The 14,633-nt window shown below is 43.5% G+C and overlaps 1 protein-coding gene across 1 annotated transcript in view; it reads right to left on the bottom strand.

Moving 5' to 3' along the window:
• The window catches only part of LOC142312307 (vomeronasal type-2 receptor 26-like), a 108,121-nt gene that overhangs the window by 30,757 nt on the left and 62,731 nt on the right, over window positions 1–14,633 (bottom strand). Inside the window, exon 10 of the mRNA XM_075351578.1 lies at window positions 3,635–3,737. Coding sequence (XP_075207693.1) covers window positions 3,635–3,737 — 103 coding nt within the window. The remainder of the gene's footprint in view (window positions 1–3,634; window positions 3,738–14,633) is intronic.

Raw genomic sequence — 14,633 nt, 5'->3', positions numbered from 1 at the left:
AGTGAAGAGGCGACTCCAGGATGCTGGTCTTTAGGGAGGGCCAAGGAAAAAGCCATATCTGAGACTGACTAATAAATGGAAAAAACTAATATGGCCAAAAGAACACAGACATTGGACAGAAGAAGATTGGAAAAAAGTGTTATGGACAGAAAAAATGAAGTTTGAGGTGTTTGGGTCACACAGAAGAACATTTGTGAGATGCAGAAAAACTGAAAAGATGCTGGAAGAGTGCCTGACGCCATCTGTCAAGCATGGTGGAGGTAATGTGATAGTCTGGGGTTGCTTTCATAATGGTAAAGTGGGAGATTTCTACAAGGTAAAAGGGATTTTTAGCAAGGAAGGCTATCACTCTATTTTGCAACGCCATGCCATATCCTGTGGACAGCGTGTGATTGGAGCCTATTTCATCCTATAAGAGAACAATGACCCAAAGCATACCTCTAAATTATGCATGAACTATTTAAGGAAGAAGCAGCAGCTGGTATTCTATCTCTAATGGATTGGCCAGCCCATTCATCAGATCTCAACCCTATTGGACTGTTGTGGGAACAGCTTGACCGTATGGTACGCAAAAAGTGCCCATCAAGCCAATCCAATGTGGGAGAGGCTTCTGGAAGCATAGGGTGAAATATCTCCAGATTACCTCATCAAATTAACAGCTAGAATGCCAAAGGTCTGCAACGCTGTAATTGCTGCAAAGGAGCATTTTGTGCCAAAAGATAAGTGTGAAGGAGAAAAGTATTATTTCAAGTAAAAATCATTATTTCTAACCTCGTCAATGTCTGGACTATATTTTCTATTCATTATGCAGCTCACTTGATAAATAAAAGTATAATTTTTCATGGAAAAGACAAAATTGTCTGGGCGACCCCAAACTTTTGAACGGTAGTGTACACGTGGAGGGGGAGGGGAGGAGAGGCTAGCAACACCGGACGACGGTGGACCGTTTTGCACAGTTTGTGCTTCGACGGACATACAGTGCTGATCAAATGTATTGGCACCTCTGCAATTCTGTCAGAGAATACTTAGTTTCTTCCTGAAAATGATTGCAATCACAAATTCTTTGGTATTATTATCTTCATTTAATTTGTCTTCAATGAAAAAAAATAAAAAAAAATATGTTAAAAAGCCAAATTGGATATAATTCCACACCAAACATAAAAAAGGGGGTGGACAAAAGTATTGGCACTGTTTGAAAAATCATGTGATGCTTCTCTAATTTGTGTAATTAACAGCACCTGTAACTTACCTGTGACACCTAACAGGTGTTGGTAATAACTAAATCACACATACAGCCAGTTGACATGGATTAAAGTTGACTCAACCTCTGTCCTGTGTCCTTGTGTGCACCACATTGAGCATGGAGAAAAGAAAGAAGACCAAAGAACTGTCTGAGGACTTGAGAATCCAAATTGCGAGGAAGCATGAGCAATCTCAAGGCTACAAGTCTATCTCCAAAGACCTGAAAGTTCCGGTGACTACGGTGCACAGTGTCATCAAGAAGTTTAAAGCCCATGGCACTGTGGCTAACCTCCATAGATGTGGAAGGAAAAGAAAAATTGATGAGAGATTTCAACACAAGATTGTGCAGATGGTGGATAAAGAACCTCGACTAACATCCAAACAAGTTCAAGCTGCCCTGCAGTCCGAGGGTACTACAGTGTCAACCCGTACTATCCGTCAGCATCAGAATGAAAAGGGACTGTATGGTAGGATACCCAGGAAGACCCCACTTCTTACCCCGAGACATAAAAAAGCCAGGCTGGAGTTTGCCAAAACTTACCTGAGAAAGCCTAAAGCGTTTTGGAAGAATGTTCTCTGGTCAGATGAGACAAAAGTAAAGCTTTTTGGGAAAAGCCATCAACATAGTTTACAGGGAAAAAAAGAGGCATTCAAAGAAAAGAACAAGGTCCCTACAGTCAAACATGGCGGAGGTTCCCTGATGTTTTGGGGATGCTTTGCTTTTTTTCTGGCACTGGACTGCTTGACCGTGTGCATGGCATTATGAAGTCTGAAGACTACCAACAAATTTTGCAGCATAATATAGGGCCCAGTGTGAGAAAGCTGGGTCTCCCTCAGAGGTCATGGGTCTTCCAGCAGGACAATGACCCAAAACACACTTCAAAAAGCACTAGAAAATGGTTTGAGAGAAAGCACTGGAGACTACTAAAGTGGCCAGCAATGAGCCCAGACCTGAACCCCATAGAACACCTGTGGAGAGATCTCAAAATGGCAGTTTGGAGAAGGCACCCTTCAAATCTCAGGGACCTGGAGCAGTTTGCCAAAGAAGAATGGTCTAAAATTCCTGCAGAGCATTGTAAGAAACTCATTGATGGTTGCCGGAAGCGGTTGTTCGCAGTTATTTTGGCTAAAGGTTGTGCAACCAAGTATTAGGCTAAGGGTGCCAATACTTTTGTCTGGCCCATTTTTGGAGTTCTGTGTGAAATAATAAATTATTTGATTTTTGTTTCATTCTCTTTTGTGTTTTTTCATTGCAAGCAAAATAATTGAAGATAATAATACCAAAGAATTTGTGATTGCAATCATTTTCAGGAAGAAACTGAGTATTATCTGACAGAATTGCAGGGGTGCCAATACTTTTGGCCAGCACTGTATATAGGTATTTTTAGTTAGCCATGTGTGGCCTAAAAACTTGCTAGGGAAGTATGTAAAAAGTGGTTCTTGCCAAAATTAATTGCCTGCTCAAAATTATACAGACACATTTATAGTTATTGCTAGTTAGCCTTGCGTGGCCTATATCTTATTAGGGAAGTATGTAAAAATTGGTCCTTGCTAACTTTATTTGCCTGCTCAGAATTACGCAAACACATTTACAGTTATTGCTAGTTAGTTGTGTGTGGCCTAAAAACTTGGTAGAGAAGCATGTAAAAAGTGATTCTTACCAATTTTAATTGCCTGCTGAAACTTACACAAGCACATTTATAGGTACTGCTAGTTAGCCGAGTGTGACCTAAAAACTTGCTAAGGAAGTATTACAAAAGTGGTTGTTGCCAATTTGAATTGCCTGCTGAAAATTAACCAGACACATATATAAGTATTTCTAGTTAGCCATGTGTGGCCTAAAAACTTGCAAAGGAAGTATGTAAAAAGTAGTTCTTTCTAGTTTTAGTTTTGTGTTTAATATAATGCAAACACATTTATAGTTATTGATAGTTAGCCATGGATGGCCTAAAATGTGCTAGTGAAGTATGTAAAAAGTGATTCTTGTCAATTTTAATTGCCTGCTCAAAATTCTGAAACACATTTTCAGATATTGCTAGTTAGCCGTGCATAATCTATAAACTTTTAGGGAAGCTTGTGAAAAGTGATTTTTGCTAAATTCAGTTGTCTGCTCAAAATTCCGCAAACACATTTATAGGTATTGCTAGTTAGTTATGTGTGGCCTGAAAACTTTCTAGAGAACTATATAAAAAGTGTTTCTTTTAAGTTCTGATTTTGTGCTCAAAATTATGCAAACATTTTTATAGGCATTGCTAGTTAGCAGTGCATGGTCTGAAAACTTGTTAGGGAAGTATCTAAAAAGTGGTTCTTGCCAAAATTAATTGCCTGCTCAAAATTACGCAGACACTTTTATAGTTATTGTTAATTAGCCTTGCTTGGCCTAAAATCTTACTAGGGAAGTATGTAAAATTGGTTCTTACTAACTTTAATTGGCTGCTCAAAACTATGAGTGATAATTCGTAATGAAGCTGATTGTACCCACATTCTTGGATGACCTAGAAGAGTAAAGTAGATTATAACGAGAAGAATGTCCCTATTGTAGGTTTTCTTAATCAACTGCCAGCTATAGCCTCCATCAAGGAATCCTCTCTTTTAAATCAAGTGCTCTATACTCAAAGTCAGAGCCCGTAGAGCAGATCCTACAAATGACCTCCGGAGGTTGACGCAGTGCATGATGCGGCGGCAGATGGGCGGGCCTGTTTCAAGGGACGCTCATGCGTTAATCTTCGCACACAATCCCCTGATTGGTTACCAGCATATTTTTATACGTTCATGAACATGATAACACAACCCCTGATGAAGGCACACGCCAAACGGCTGTCGGGCAGGCGCCATTCCCTGATTTATGTGGGCATTCTGAGATCAGCCTAATCTTGTGCATAGCTTTACATTCTACAGCTCTGTGGTAAGTTTATCTCCAATAAACTTTTGTGGTCCACCTATGTAATAAACATATTTGTTCTATTACAAATTAATTCATTCATGGATTGTGGCCCTTACTAAAGAGGACCATAATGGTTGTTACTTGGGCTATTATTTATAGTTTTATATATGTGCTGACTCACTATGTATATATTGCAGGTTTCTGCTAATTTTATTTTTTCAGTCAGCTTGTAGTACACCTGTGCACTTGTGACATTAGTTTTTGTTTTCCATTATTTTGTATCATTACCTGTGATTTTATAGTTTCATTGCTGTTCTTTAGCTGACTTCATTATCATCATCATGATTTCTGGTGTATTTGCCGGTTAATTACTACTACTTTGCAATACTGCTATTGACTTATATTTTGTATATCCTGTATGTGGTTTATATACATTTGTCTTCTTAGTATATATGAATATATTTCTGGAAATTGTGTGCCCCTTTTTCTGACCACTGTGTTGTTACACTTACCCTCCCTTTTTCACATTTTATAATAAATATCACCTTTGCAGTAAGGATGTCTGATCACTTTTTTTCTGTTATTAAAAAGTGTTTCTTGCCAAAATTAATTGCCTGTTCAAAATTACACAGACACATTTATAGTTATTGCTAGTTAGCCTTGCGTGGCCTAAAAACTTATTAGGGAAGTATGTAAAAATTGGTCCCTGCTAACTTTAATTGCCTGCTCAGAATTACGCAAACACATTTACAGGTATTGCTAGTTTGCCGTGCGTAGCCTAAAAACTTGGTAGAGAAGTATGTAAAAAGTAATTTTTACCAATTTTAATTGAATGCTCAAAATTACGCAAGCACATTTATAGGTTTTGCAAGTTAGCCAAGCATGACCTAAAAACTTGCTAGGGAAGTATGTACTGTAAAAAGTGTTTTTTGCCAATTTTAATTGCCTGCTCAAAAATACACACATTTATAGGTATTGCTAGTTAGCCATGCATGGCCTAAAAACTTGCTGAGGAAGTATGTAAAAAGTTTATCTTTTCAGTTTTATTTCCCTGCTCAAAATATTTAAACACATTTATAGACATTGCTAGTGAACCCTGCGTGGCCTAAAAACTTGCTGGGAAGTATGTAAAACATGGTTCTTGCAAATATTAATTGACTGCTCAAAGTTGTGCAAACACCTTTTTAAATATTGAATGTTAGTCATGCGTAGCCTCAAAACTTGTTAGGGAGGTGTGTAAAAAGTGGTTTTAATTGCCTGCTCAAAATTACGCAAACACATGTATAGGTATTACTAGTTAGCCATGTGACCTAAAAAGTTGCTAGGTAAGTATGTAAAAAGTGGTTCTTGTAAATTTTAATTGCTTGCTCAAAATTACGCTAACACATTTACAGTTATTGCTAGTTAGCCAATTGTGGCATTTGAACTTGTTAGAAAAGTATGTATTGCTTGCAGACACATTTATAGGTATTGCTTGTTAGCCATGCATGGCCTGAAAACTTGGTAGGGAACTTTGTAAAAAGTGGTTCTTACTAACTTTAATTGACTGTTCAAAATTACGCTAACACATTTAAAGTTATTGCAAGTTAGCCAATTGTGGCATTTGAACTTGTTAGAGAAGTATTTAAAAAAGTGGTTCTTGCCAATATTAATTGCCTGCTCAAAATTACGCAAACACATTTATAGGTATTGCTAGTTAGCTGCATGTGGCCTAAAAATGTGCTAGGTAAGTATATAAAAAGTAGTTCTTGATAATTTAATTGCATGCTCAAAATTACGCAAACACATTTTACAGTTATTGCTAGTTAGCTAAGACTGGCCTAAAAAGTTGCTAGGGAAATGTGGAACAAGTGGTTCTTGCCAATTTTAATTGCCTGCTCAAAAGTACGCAAACACATTTTTAGGTATGGCTAGTTAGCCGTGTGGCCTAAACAGTGGAGATGAGCGATGTTGGAGGTTCGCCAATTTCATGTTCGAGTGATTTTGGGGGGTGTTTGAGACTAGAGATGAGCGAACCGGTCGCGGTTCGGCTCGAGGTCGGTTCGCCGAACGGACGTCCCGTTCGAATTCGGCTCGTCGAACGTTCGACGAACCGAACTCGAACTGCATAGGAAACAATGGCAGGCAATCACAAACACATAAAAACACCTAAAAAACACCCTCAAAGGTGTCCAAAAGGTGACAAACAACTCACAACACAACACAAACACATAGGAAAGTGACAAGGACATATACTCATGCGAAAACAAAAGAGCTGGACAAGGAAAAAGAGGAGGACACACAGATATATGAGTATATGCAAGGAAATATCGATGCCATTACTGTGCAACTTGAGCCCTGCTCATTTTAGGCTTCCAATCTGGATAAATTGCCTGAGCTTGCCACATACGCCTTGGGGATCATGTCGTGTCCTGCAGCCAGCATTCTCTCAGAACATGTCTTCAGTTCTGCTGGGGGTCTGCTGGCAGATAAGCACACGCGTCTGTCCACTGACGACAATGTGGACATGGCTCTCAGAGGACTTTTCTTTCCCTGGGTCAGCCACGGGAGGTGAAAGGCACGCGTATTTTTGAGAGTTCTTCATGCAAAGCATCTTTTTCATCTTGAAAATTGGGTCAACTGATGCCAGTCAAGTGGGGTGTGTGTGGCCCAATTAGTGGAAACGAGGGAGACTGTGGTTGGAGTCCCCTCGCTGTGTTTCTAAAAGAACCAAGATGAACAAGTCATGGCTCTCAGAGGACTTTTCTTCCCCTGAGTCAGCCAGGGGACGGGAAAGGCACGCGTTTTTTTGAGAGTGCTTCATGCAAAGCATCTGTTTCATTTTGAAAAGGGGGATCAAGTGATGCCAGTCAAGTGGGGTGTGTGTGGCCCAATTAGTGGAAACGAGGGAGACTGTGGTTGGAGTCCCCTCGCTGTGTTTCTAAAAGAACCAAGATGAACAAGTCATGGCTCTCAGAGGACTTTTCTTCCCCTGGGTCAGCCAGGGGACGGGAAAGGCACGCATATTTTTGAGAGTGCTTCATGCAAAGCATCTGTTTCATTTTGACATAACTAAGAGGTTGAGTTTCATCATCTGCAACTTGTTGGCAACAAAAAGGCTGCCTTTACACCCTTTTGAGACCGAGGATTTTTGAGACCTTATGCCCATTGCAGTGCCCCAAGAGCCGATGGCCAGTCGTCATTCCTTCTCCAAGAAAGGCGTGCCCGCGCTACGACAGTAGGTCGCACACAACCTCACCGATTCCTTGAGAAACTCTGTGTGTGACAGGGTGCATTTCAACACAGATACTTGGACCATTAAGCATGGACAGGGGAGTTACATATTGCTGACTGGGCACTGGGTAACTATGTTGAGAGATGGAGAAGGGTTTGCTGTACAAGTCTTGCCGTCCCCATGACTTGTGTGTTAATCCTTCCTCTGTATGTACAAGTTCCTCCACTGCTTCTGCCTCCTCAACCTCATGTGGGTCCTCCACCTCGGCCCAAACCCTGTGTGGTCAGGCCACCCTTCCTTGTAACTGCGCCCAAGGAATCCCACACACCTCCTTACTATGCTGGCAGCAGAGCTCAAGGCCATCAGGCGGTCAAATGTTTACTTTAAAATGTAGGGGAAATGTGAGACACCGCTGAGGAATTGTGGACGGTTAGCTCTGGAGAGTGAGACCGAGTTTCATCAATGGTTGTCTCCACTCAACCAGCAGTCAGGGAAGGTCGGGTGCGACAATGATGCAAACCAGTCTGCGACCCTTCTTCAGGGCAATGTGACACACATGCCTTGTATGGCTCACGTGTTGAACCTGGTTGTCCAGCAATTTTTAAAACACTATCCCGGCCTACATGGCCTTCTGCAGAGGGCATGGTGTAACGCCTGCCTTGATCTACATACTCAGATGGGCTGTAAAGGATAGGCTAGAGGCAAGCCACTCACCAAGCTGGACACCCAGAACCCTGAAACCCTTTAACCCCTATACAGTGATTTGGAATTACACAGGGCCCAAGTTGATCAATACCCGTGGAAGGCTGCAGTTCCAGAGAATAGTAGTCATGCAGGGTCAAAAACATTAATTGAGGAAGAGGAACAGAATGGGATGGCCAGGACTTAATCAGAAAACAAGCAGAGGTGAAATGCGGATCGGCCAACGAGGTACATAAACAGCAAGCAGGAAACGTAGTCAGGTAACAAGCACACAAACTCATAAAACTGAACTGGGGGTAACAGTAACAAGAGGTTCATAGCTTTGTCTGGCAGTGGTCTGCAGACAGGAGGGGCCTAAAAAAGGGTGTGGTGTCTTCCCATTGGGACCAGAGTACAAATTGATTGAGTGGACTACGTTGGTGACTTAACAGCCGTGTGCGGCAATGATGCAAACCTGTCTGCGGCCCTTCGTCAGGGCTATGTGACACACGGGCCTTGTATGGCTCACGTGTTGAATCTGATTCTGCAGCAATTTTTAAAACACCATCCCGGCCTACATGGCCTTGTGCAGCGGGCACGCTGCTATGTGCTCACTTTCATCCTTCGCACCCAGCAGCTCAACAACTTTCATCGCTCCGGAAGTCTTAGGGTCTGGCAGTTAAACGCCGGAAATGCGATGTTCTGACACGCAGGAATTGGAATCTGCACATGTTGCAGCGTGTGTGGCAGCACCGCAGAGCCCTGTTGAAATACGGTATGACGTATACCCTGGGCTAACTTGATCCAGAGGTGGTGCAGATCACGCTGCTGGAGTGGTGTCAGATCAAGGACCTATGCACCCTTCTACACAGTTTACAATTGTCAACGAAGATGTTTAGCACTGGCAATGCCATTCTCAGCGTGACAATTCTGGTCATCTACATGATGGAGCACACTGTAAGCATTATTCGGAGTCAGGTATTGGTCCAAGAGGAAGGTGAGGAAGTACAGGAGGAGTCATATGCAGAAGGGATAATAAGATCTACAAGGTCCATACGGTAAGCGGCACCTAGGCAGCAGTTATGGTGGGGGATAGGGATTAACAAGGGCACATAGTATCAGCGAAAATTGTTGAGGAAGGTGCAGGAGCCATGAAGAAATGGAGGACGAACTTGCGATGGGCATGGAAGACTCAGCAGATGAGTGAGAGCTTGCTCACATTTCGGTTGTGCGAGGTTGGGGGGAGAGGGCAGAGGAAGGAGGCATGATTCTCACCTCTCTGCCACCAACACACCAAGGACTTGGTCCTCCTGGATGCACAAGACACATGAGCGTCTTCTTGCTGCACTACCTACAACATGACCCTCGGATTGTACGAATTCGAAGTAATGCTAACTACTGGGTTGCCACACTGTTGGATCCCCGGTACAAGACAAAATTTGGCGAAATAATTCGTGCCATAGAAAGGGACGCACGTGTACAGGAGTATCTGCAGAATGTGGTACGCAATCTTCGATCTGCTTTTCCACTAAACACCAGTGCTGCACAGAGTGAATCTCAACGCTTTGTCATGGATAGGAGGAAATGGTCTTTTACTTGTCCACATCTGAGAGACCGAGGGCTGGCTGCTGTGCTGAGATGCCATTGAGTATAGTGTCCCTGCAGAGTTGCACTTTTGGTCATATACAAAATGAGTTGAAAAAGGACAGATGCTGGTGGAAAGGGGAACAGGTGTGTTGGAAAGGGTAAAAAAGTTTTGGTCCGTGGGTTTGATGGTTAAGCAAAAGTAACATTTGATGAAGAAACACCATCTGTTACGGTGGGACTGGCCGATTTGGATAAGGTGGTATATACTATGTTACTGCTATATAACGAAAATTAATAAGAAAAGAAAGAGAAAGGTATATATCCCCATCAGCAGTCAGTGTCCACCGTGCTCCCAGATGGAAAAGGAGAGGTTGGCAACTGGAAGGTTCGGTGGAGGACACAGAGCTGTGTGGCTATGAAACATTATAGTAGCCTGAACCAAGTTAGACGCCACTCGGATCTTGAGACTGGGAGCCCTGTTAGCGTCACAGGGTCCACACGCCCACCCAGCCCAGGAACTCCCTGTTAACATCACAGGGGCCATTCAGTACGCTGACCGTGTGCATTGGGGCCACACCTGTGGACAGCAGGCACATCAGCAGCAGCAGGCCTGTTAATGCCACTGGGCTGCACAAGCAGGACTTGTAGGACAGGAGCTGGTCTTAACCTTTCTGCGTTACCAACTGTGGTGGTGGCCTGCATCGACGCCCTATCCCTGCCTAGCTCTGGCCTAAAGCCGCAATGGGTTCAACACATGGAGGTGTGCTCTTTCGGAGCATAATAGAAGACTGCGCACCTCCTTGTTGTCTCCAGCCCATTTTATAACCTGGGTCCGCCCCAAACCAGGGTGGACCACAATGCACTTCCTGGAGACAAAAGCAGAGTGATACGTTATGAGTGGCATAACTAGCGTCCCATTTGGAACTGCAACTTCAATGATGACCTCATGGCTGTCATGACCCAAACACCTCACCAGTCATCGTCTGACCATCAATAATGAGGTGACAAGTCATAGGGGCGGGCCTCTGCAAGCCATTTGGGAGTGGCCTGGCCACATCTTCAGGACACCTGATGCCCTGTGGTCTAAATGGGCCCCCCACATCAGGGGCAGGGCCAAGGAGTTCATTAACAGACCTAGTTTCTGATGCAGTAAGTGCCTGACCATGGTCATTTGCATGAAATACAGTCTCTGAAAAAAAGACTATCAGCTTTAGCATGGTGTCTAGGCACAACACAGGACTTAGACCCGGCATGGAGTGCAAGTACCTGTGCAAAGAGGCTTTTCGCACTAAGTGTGGGAGCATGCGCTGTATCCCGAAATGAAGACTTAGCCTCAGGAATGGCACAGTCAGGCTGAGCATACTCACTAGGCGAAACACTGGAGTTAGGCTGCGGCTGGGGTAAATCGGCACACGCATGCGCACTAGCTGCCTCTCCACACTTAGACGTGGAGGAGAAAGCAGCCAGCTGGACAACCCGAGGCACAGGCCTAAATGGCAGCTGATGCCTGGGCGCAACTGAAAGCATAGCAGGCTGCTTGCGTTTAAGGCGTCACCGTTTTGTAACAACAAATACCATCCAAAAGAACAGGTGTACTTCTTCCCATGGATAATCTGATATGATCCCTTTTTTCATGGACACGACCATCGCTAACAAATGTAGATGAGGCCAAAACAGCAGCTGTTTCAATGGATCTGAAGTGCTCCATAAAGTGGCCTCTCCTCCACCCCAATTTCAAGATCCCAAATACTCCATTCCTCTGTGGTGTCAATCCAATCGCACTTGCTTCCTAACAGCTCTCAAGTTTCCACCAGCCCTGCTGAGTATGGGGTGACAGAGATGGTTGAGTTTGCATAGCTGTTCAGTCGCACTATAGCCTGGGAATCAGAGGTCTGCTCCAAAGCTGCAATGAGTACAGACAAGGAAGTTATTATTATTTTTATTATTATTGATTTATAGAGCACCATTGATTCCATGGTGCTGTATATGAGAAGGGGTTACATACAGAATACATATACAAGTAACTATAGACAGACTGGTACAGAGGGAAGAGGGCCCTGCCCTTGTGGGATTACATTCTAAAGGATTTTTGGGAGGAGACAGTAGGAATTGTTTAGGTTGAGCGTCAAGTACGTATGGTGGTGGTGTCATTGAAGGTTATAGTCATTTCTGAACAAATGAGTTTTCAGATTCAGTTTGAAGCTTGCGGGTGTAGCAGATAATCTGACGTGTTGAGTAGAGTTGAGCGCGGTTCTAGGTTCGAGGTTCTCCACTTCTAGGCTCGAGTGATTTTGGGGCCTGTTCTAGATCGAACTAGAACTCGAGCTTTTTGCAAAAGCTCGATAGTTCTAGAAACGTTCGATAATGATTCTAGCAGCAAAAAAACAGCTAATTCCTAGCTGGCTTTCTGCTGTAATAGTGTAAGTCACTCTGTGACTCACACTGTTATGAAATTTCAGTGTATAGTGTGCGTGAACAGCGCCTTCAGATCACTGCTGTTTGTTTAATGGCGATCGCCATTTTTTTTTTTTTCCTTGTCTTCCTTCCCTAAGCGCGCGCGTCTTGTGGGGCGGGCCAGCATGTCAGCCAATCCCAGACACACACACAGCTAAGTGGACTTTTAGCCAGAGAAGCAACGGCATGTGTGATAGGATGTCCATGTCACATGTCCCTGCATTATAAAAACGGACATTTTCCTCCAGCACGCCATTATCTCTTCTGCGTCCTTGGTGTCAGACATCACTGGCGCAGCTCCGTCCTGAGTCCTATCGCCGATACAGCTGTATGAGCTCCATACACAGCGCTGGACAGCTTAGGGAGAGCACTTTCTATCAGTCCTTTTAAGGGCTCGTACCGGCAGGGTCAGAGCCATAGGTGACAGGTCCTGAAAACAGAGACAGCGTCTGTGTAGCTAAGGTCAGGGATTTCCTCGCTGCATTTCCCCACTAGGAGGGAATAGAAAGGCAGGCTTCCATTCCTCTACCCAGAGCCCCACAATCCTGGCACTGTACCCTCCTGTCCTCTGCACACTCCAACTCATTATAACTAAGCCATTATACTAGCAAACACTAAGTGTACCTAGTGGCAACCTAAACGTGGCTATTGGACTTTTGTATAGTCTTACTAGTGCAAAGATATTTGCAGCACGTCTGCCTGCATTGCACACTCAAACTCATTATAACTAAGCCATTATACTAGCAAACACTCAGTGTACCTAGTGGCATCCTAAACGTGGCTATTGGACTTTTGTATAGTCCCACTAGTGCAAAGATATTTGCAGCACGTCTGCCTGCATTGCACACTCAAACTCATTATAACTAAGCCATTATACTAGCAAACACTCAGTGTACCTAGTGGCATCCTAAACGTGGCTATTGGACTTTTGTATAGTCCCACTAGTGCAAAGATATTTGCAGCACGTCTGCCTGCATTGCACACTCAAACTCATTGTTACTAAGCCATTATACTAGCAAACACTGAGTGTACCCAGTGGCATCCTAAACGTGGCTATTGGACTTTTGTCTAGTCCCACTAGTGCAAAGATATTTGCAGCACGTCTGCCTGCATTGCACACTCAAACTCATTATAACTAAGCCATTATACTAGCAAACACTCAGTGTACCTAGTGGCATCCTAAACGTGGCTATTGGACTTTTGTCTAGTCCCACTAGTGCAAAGATATTTGCAGCACGTCTGCCTGCATTGCACACTCAACTCATTATAACTAAGCCATTATACTAGCAAACACTCAGTGTACCTAGTGGCATCCTAAACGTGGCTATTGGACTTTTCTCCAGTCCCACTAGTGCAAAGATATTTGCAGCACGTCTGCCTGCATTGCACACTCAAACTCATTGTTACTAAGCCATTATACTAGCAAACACTGAGTGTACCTAGTGGCATCCTAAACGTGGCTATTGGACTTTTGTCTAGTCCCACTAGTGCAAAGATATTTGCAGCACGTCTGCCTGCATTGCACACTCAAACTCATTATAGCTAAGCCATTATACTAGCATACACTCAGTGTACCTAGTGGCATCCTAAACGTGGCTATTGGACTTTTGTATAGTCCCACTAGTGCAAAGATATTTGCAGCACGTCTGCCTGCATTGCACACTCAAACTCATTATAACTAAGCCATTATACTAGCAAACACTCAGTGTACCTAGTGGCATCCTAAACGTGGCTATTGGACTTTTGTATAGTCCCACTAGTGCAAAGATATTTGCAGCACGTCTGCCTGCATTGCACACTCAAACTCATTATAACTAAGCCATTATACTAGCAAACACTCAGTGTACCTAGTGGCATCCTAAACGTGGCTATTGGACTTTTGTATAGTCCCACTAGTGCAAAGATATTTGCAGCACGTCTGCCTGCATTGCACACTCAACTCATTGTTACTAAGCCATTATACTAGCAAACACTGAGTGTACCTAGTGGCATCCTAAACGTGGCTATTGGACTTTGCTATAGTCCCACTAGTGCAAAGATATTTTCAGCACGTCTGCCTGCATTGCACACTCAAACTCATTATAACTAAGCCATTATACTAGCAAACACTCAGTGTACCTAGTGGCATCCTAAACGTGGCTATTGGACTTTTGTATAGTCCCACTAGTGCAAAGATATTTGCAGCACGTCTGCCTGCATTGCACACTCAACTCATTGTTACTAAGCCATTATACTAGCAAACACTGAGTGTACCTAGTGGCATCCTAAACGTGGCTATTGGACTTTGCTATAGTCCCACTAGTGCAAAGATATTTTCAGCACGTCTGCCTGCATTGCACACTCAAACTCATTATAACTAAGCCATTATACTAGCAAACACTCAGTGTACCTAGTGGCATCCTAAACGTGGCTATTGGACTTTTGTCTAGTCCCACTAGTGCAAAGATATTTGCAGCACGTCTGCCTGCATTGCACACTCAAACTCATTATAACTAAGCCATTATACTAGCAAACACTCAGTGTACCTAGTGGCATCCTAAACGTGGCTATTGGACTTTTGTCTAGTCCCAC

This window comes from Anomaloglossus baeobatrachus, chromosome 1, assembly GCF_048569485.1.
Source record: "Anomaloglossus baeobatrachus isolate aAnoBae1 chromosome 1, aAnoBae1.hap1, whole genome shotgun sequence".
NCBI lineage: Eukaryota > Metazoa > Chordata > Amphibia > Anura > Aromobatidae > Anomaloglossus > Anomaloglossus baeobatrachus.
Note: the sequence above shows the minus strand (reverse complement) of the source record. Positions and strands in the feature narration are given on the sequence as shown.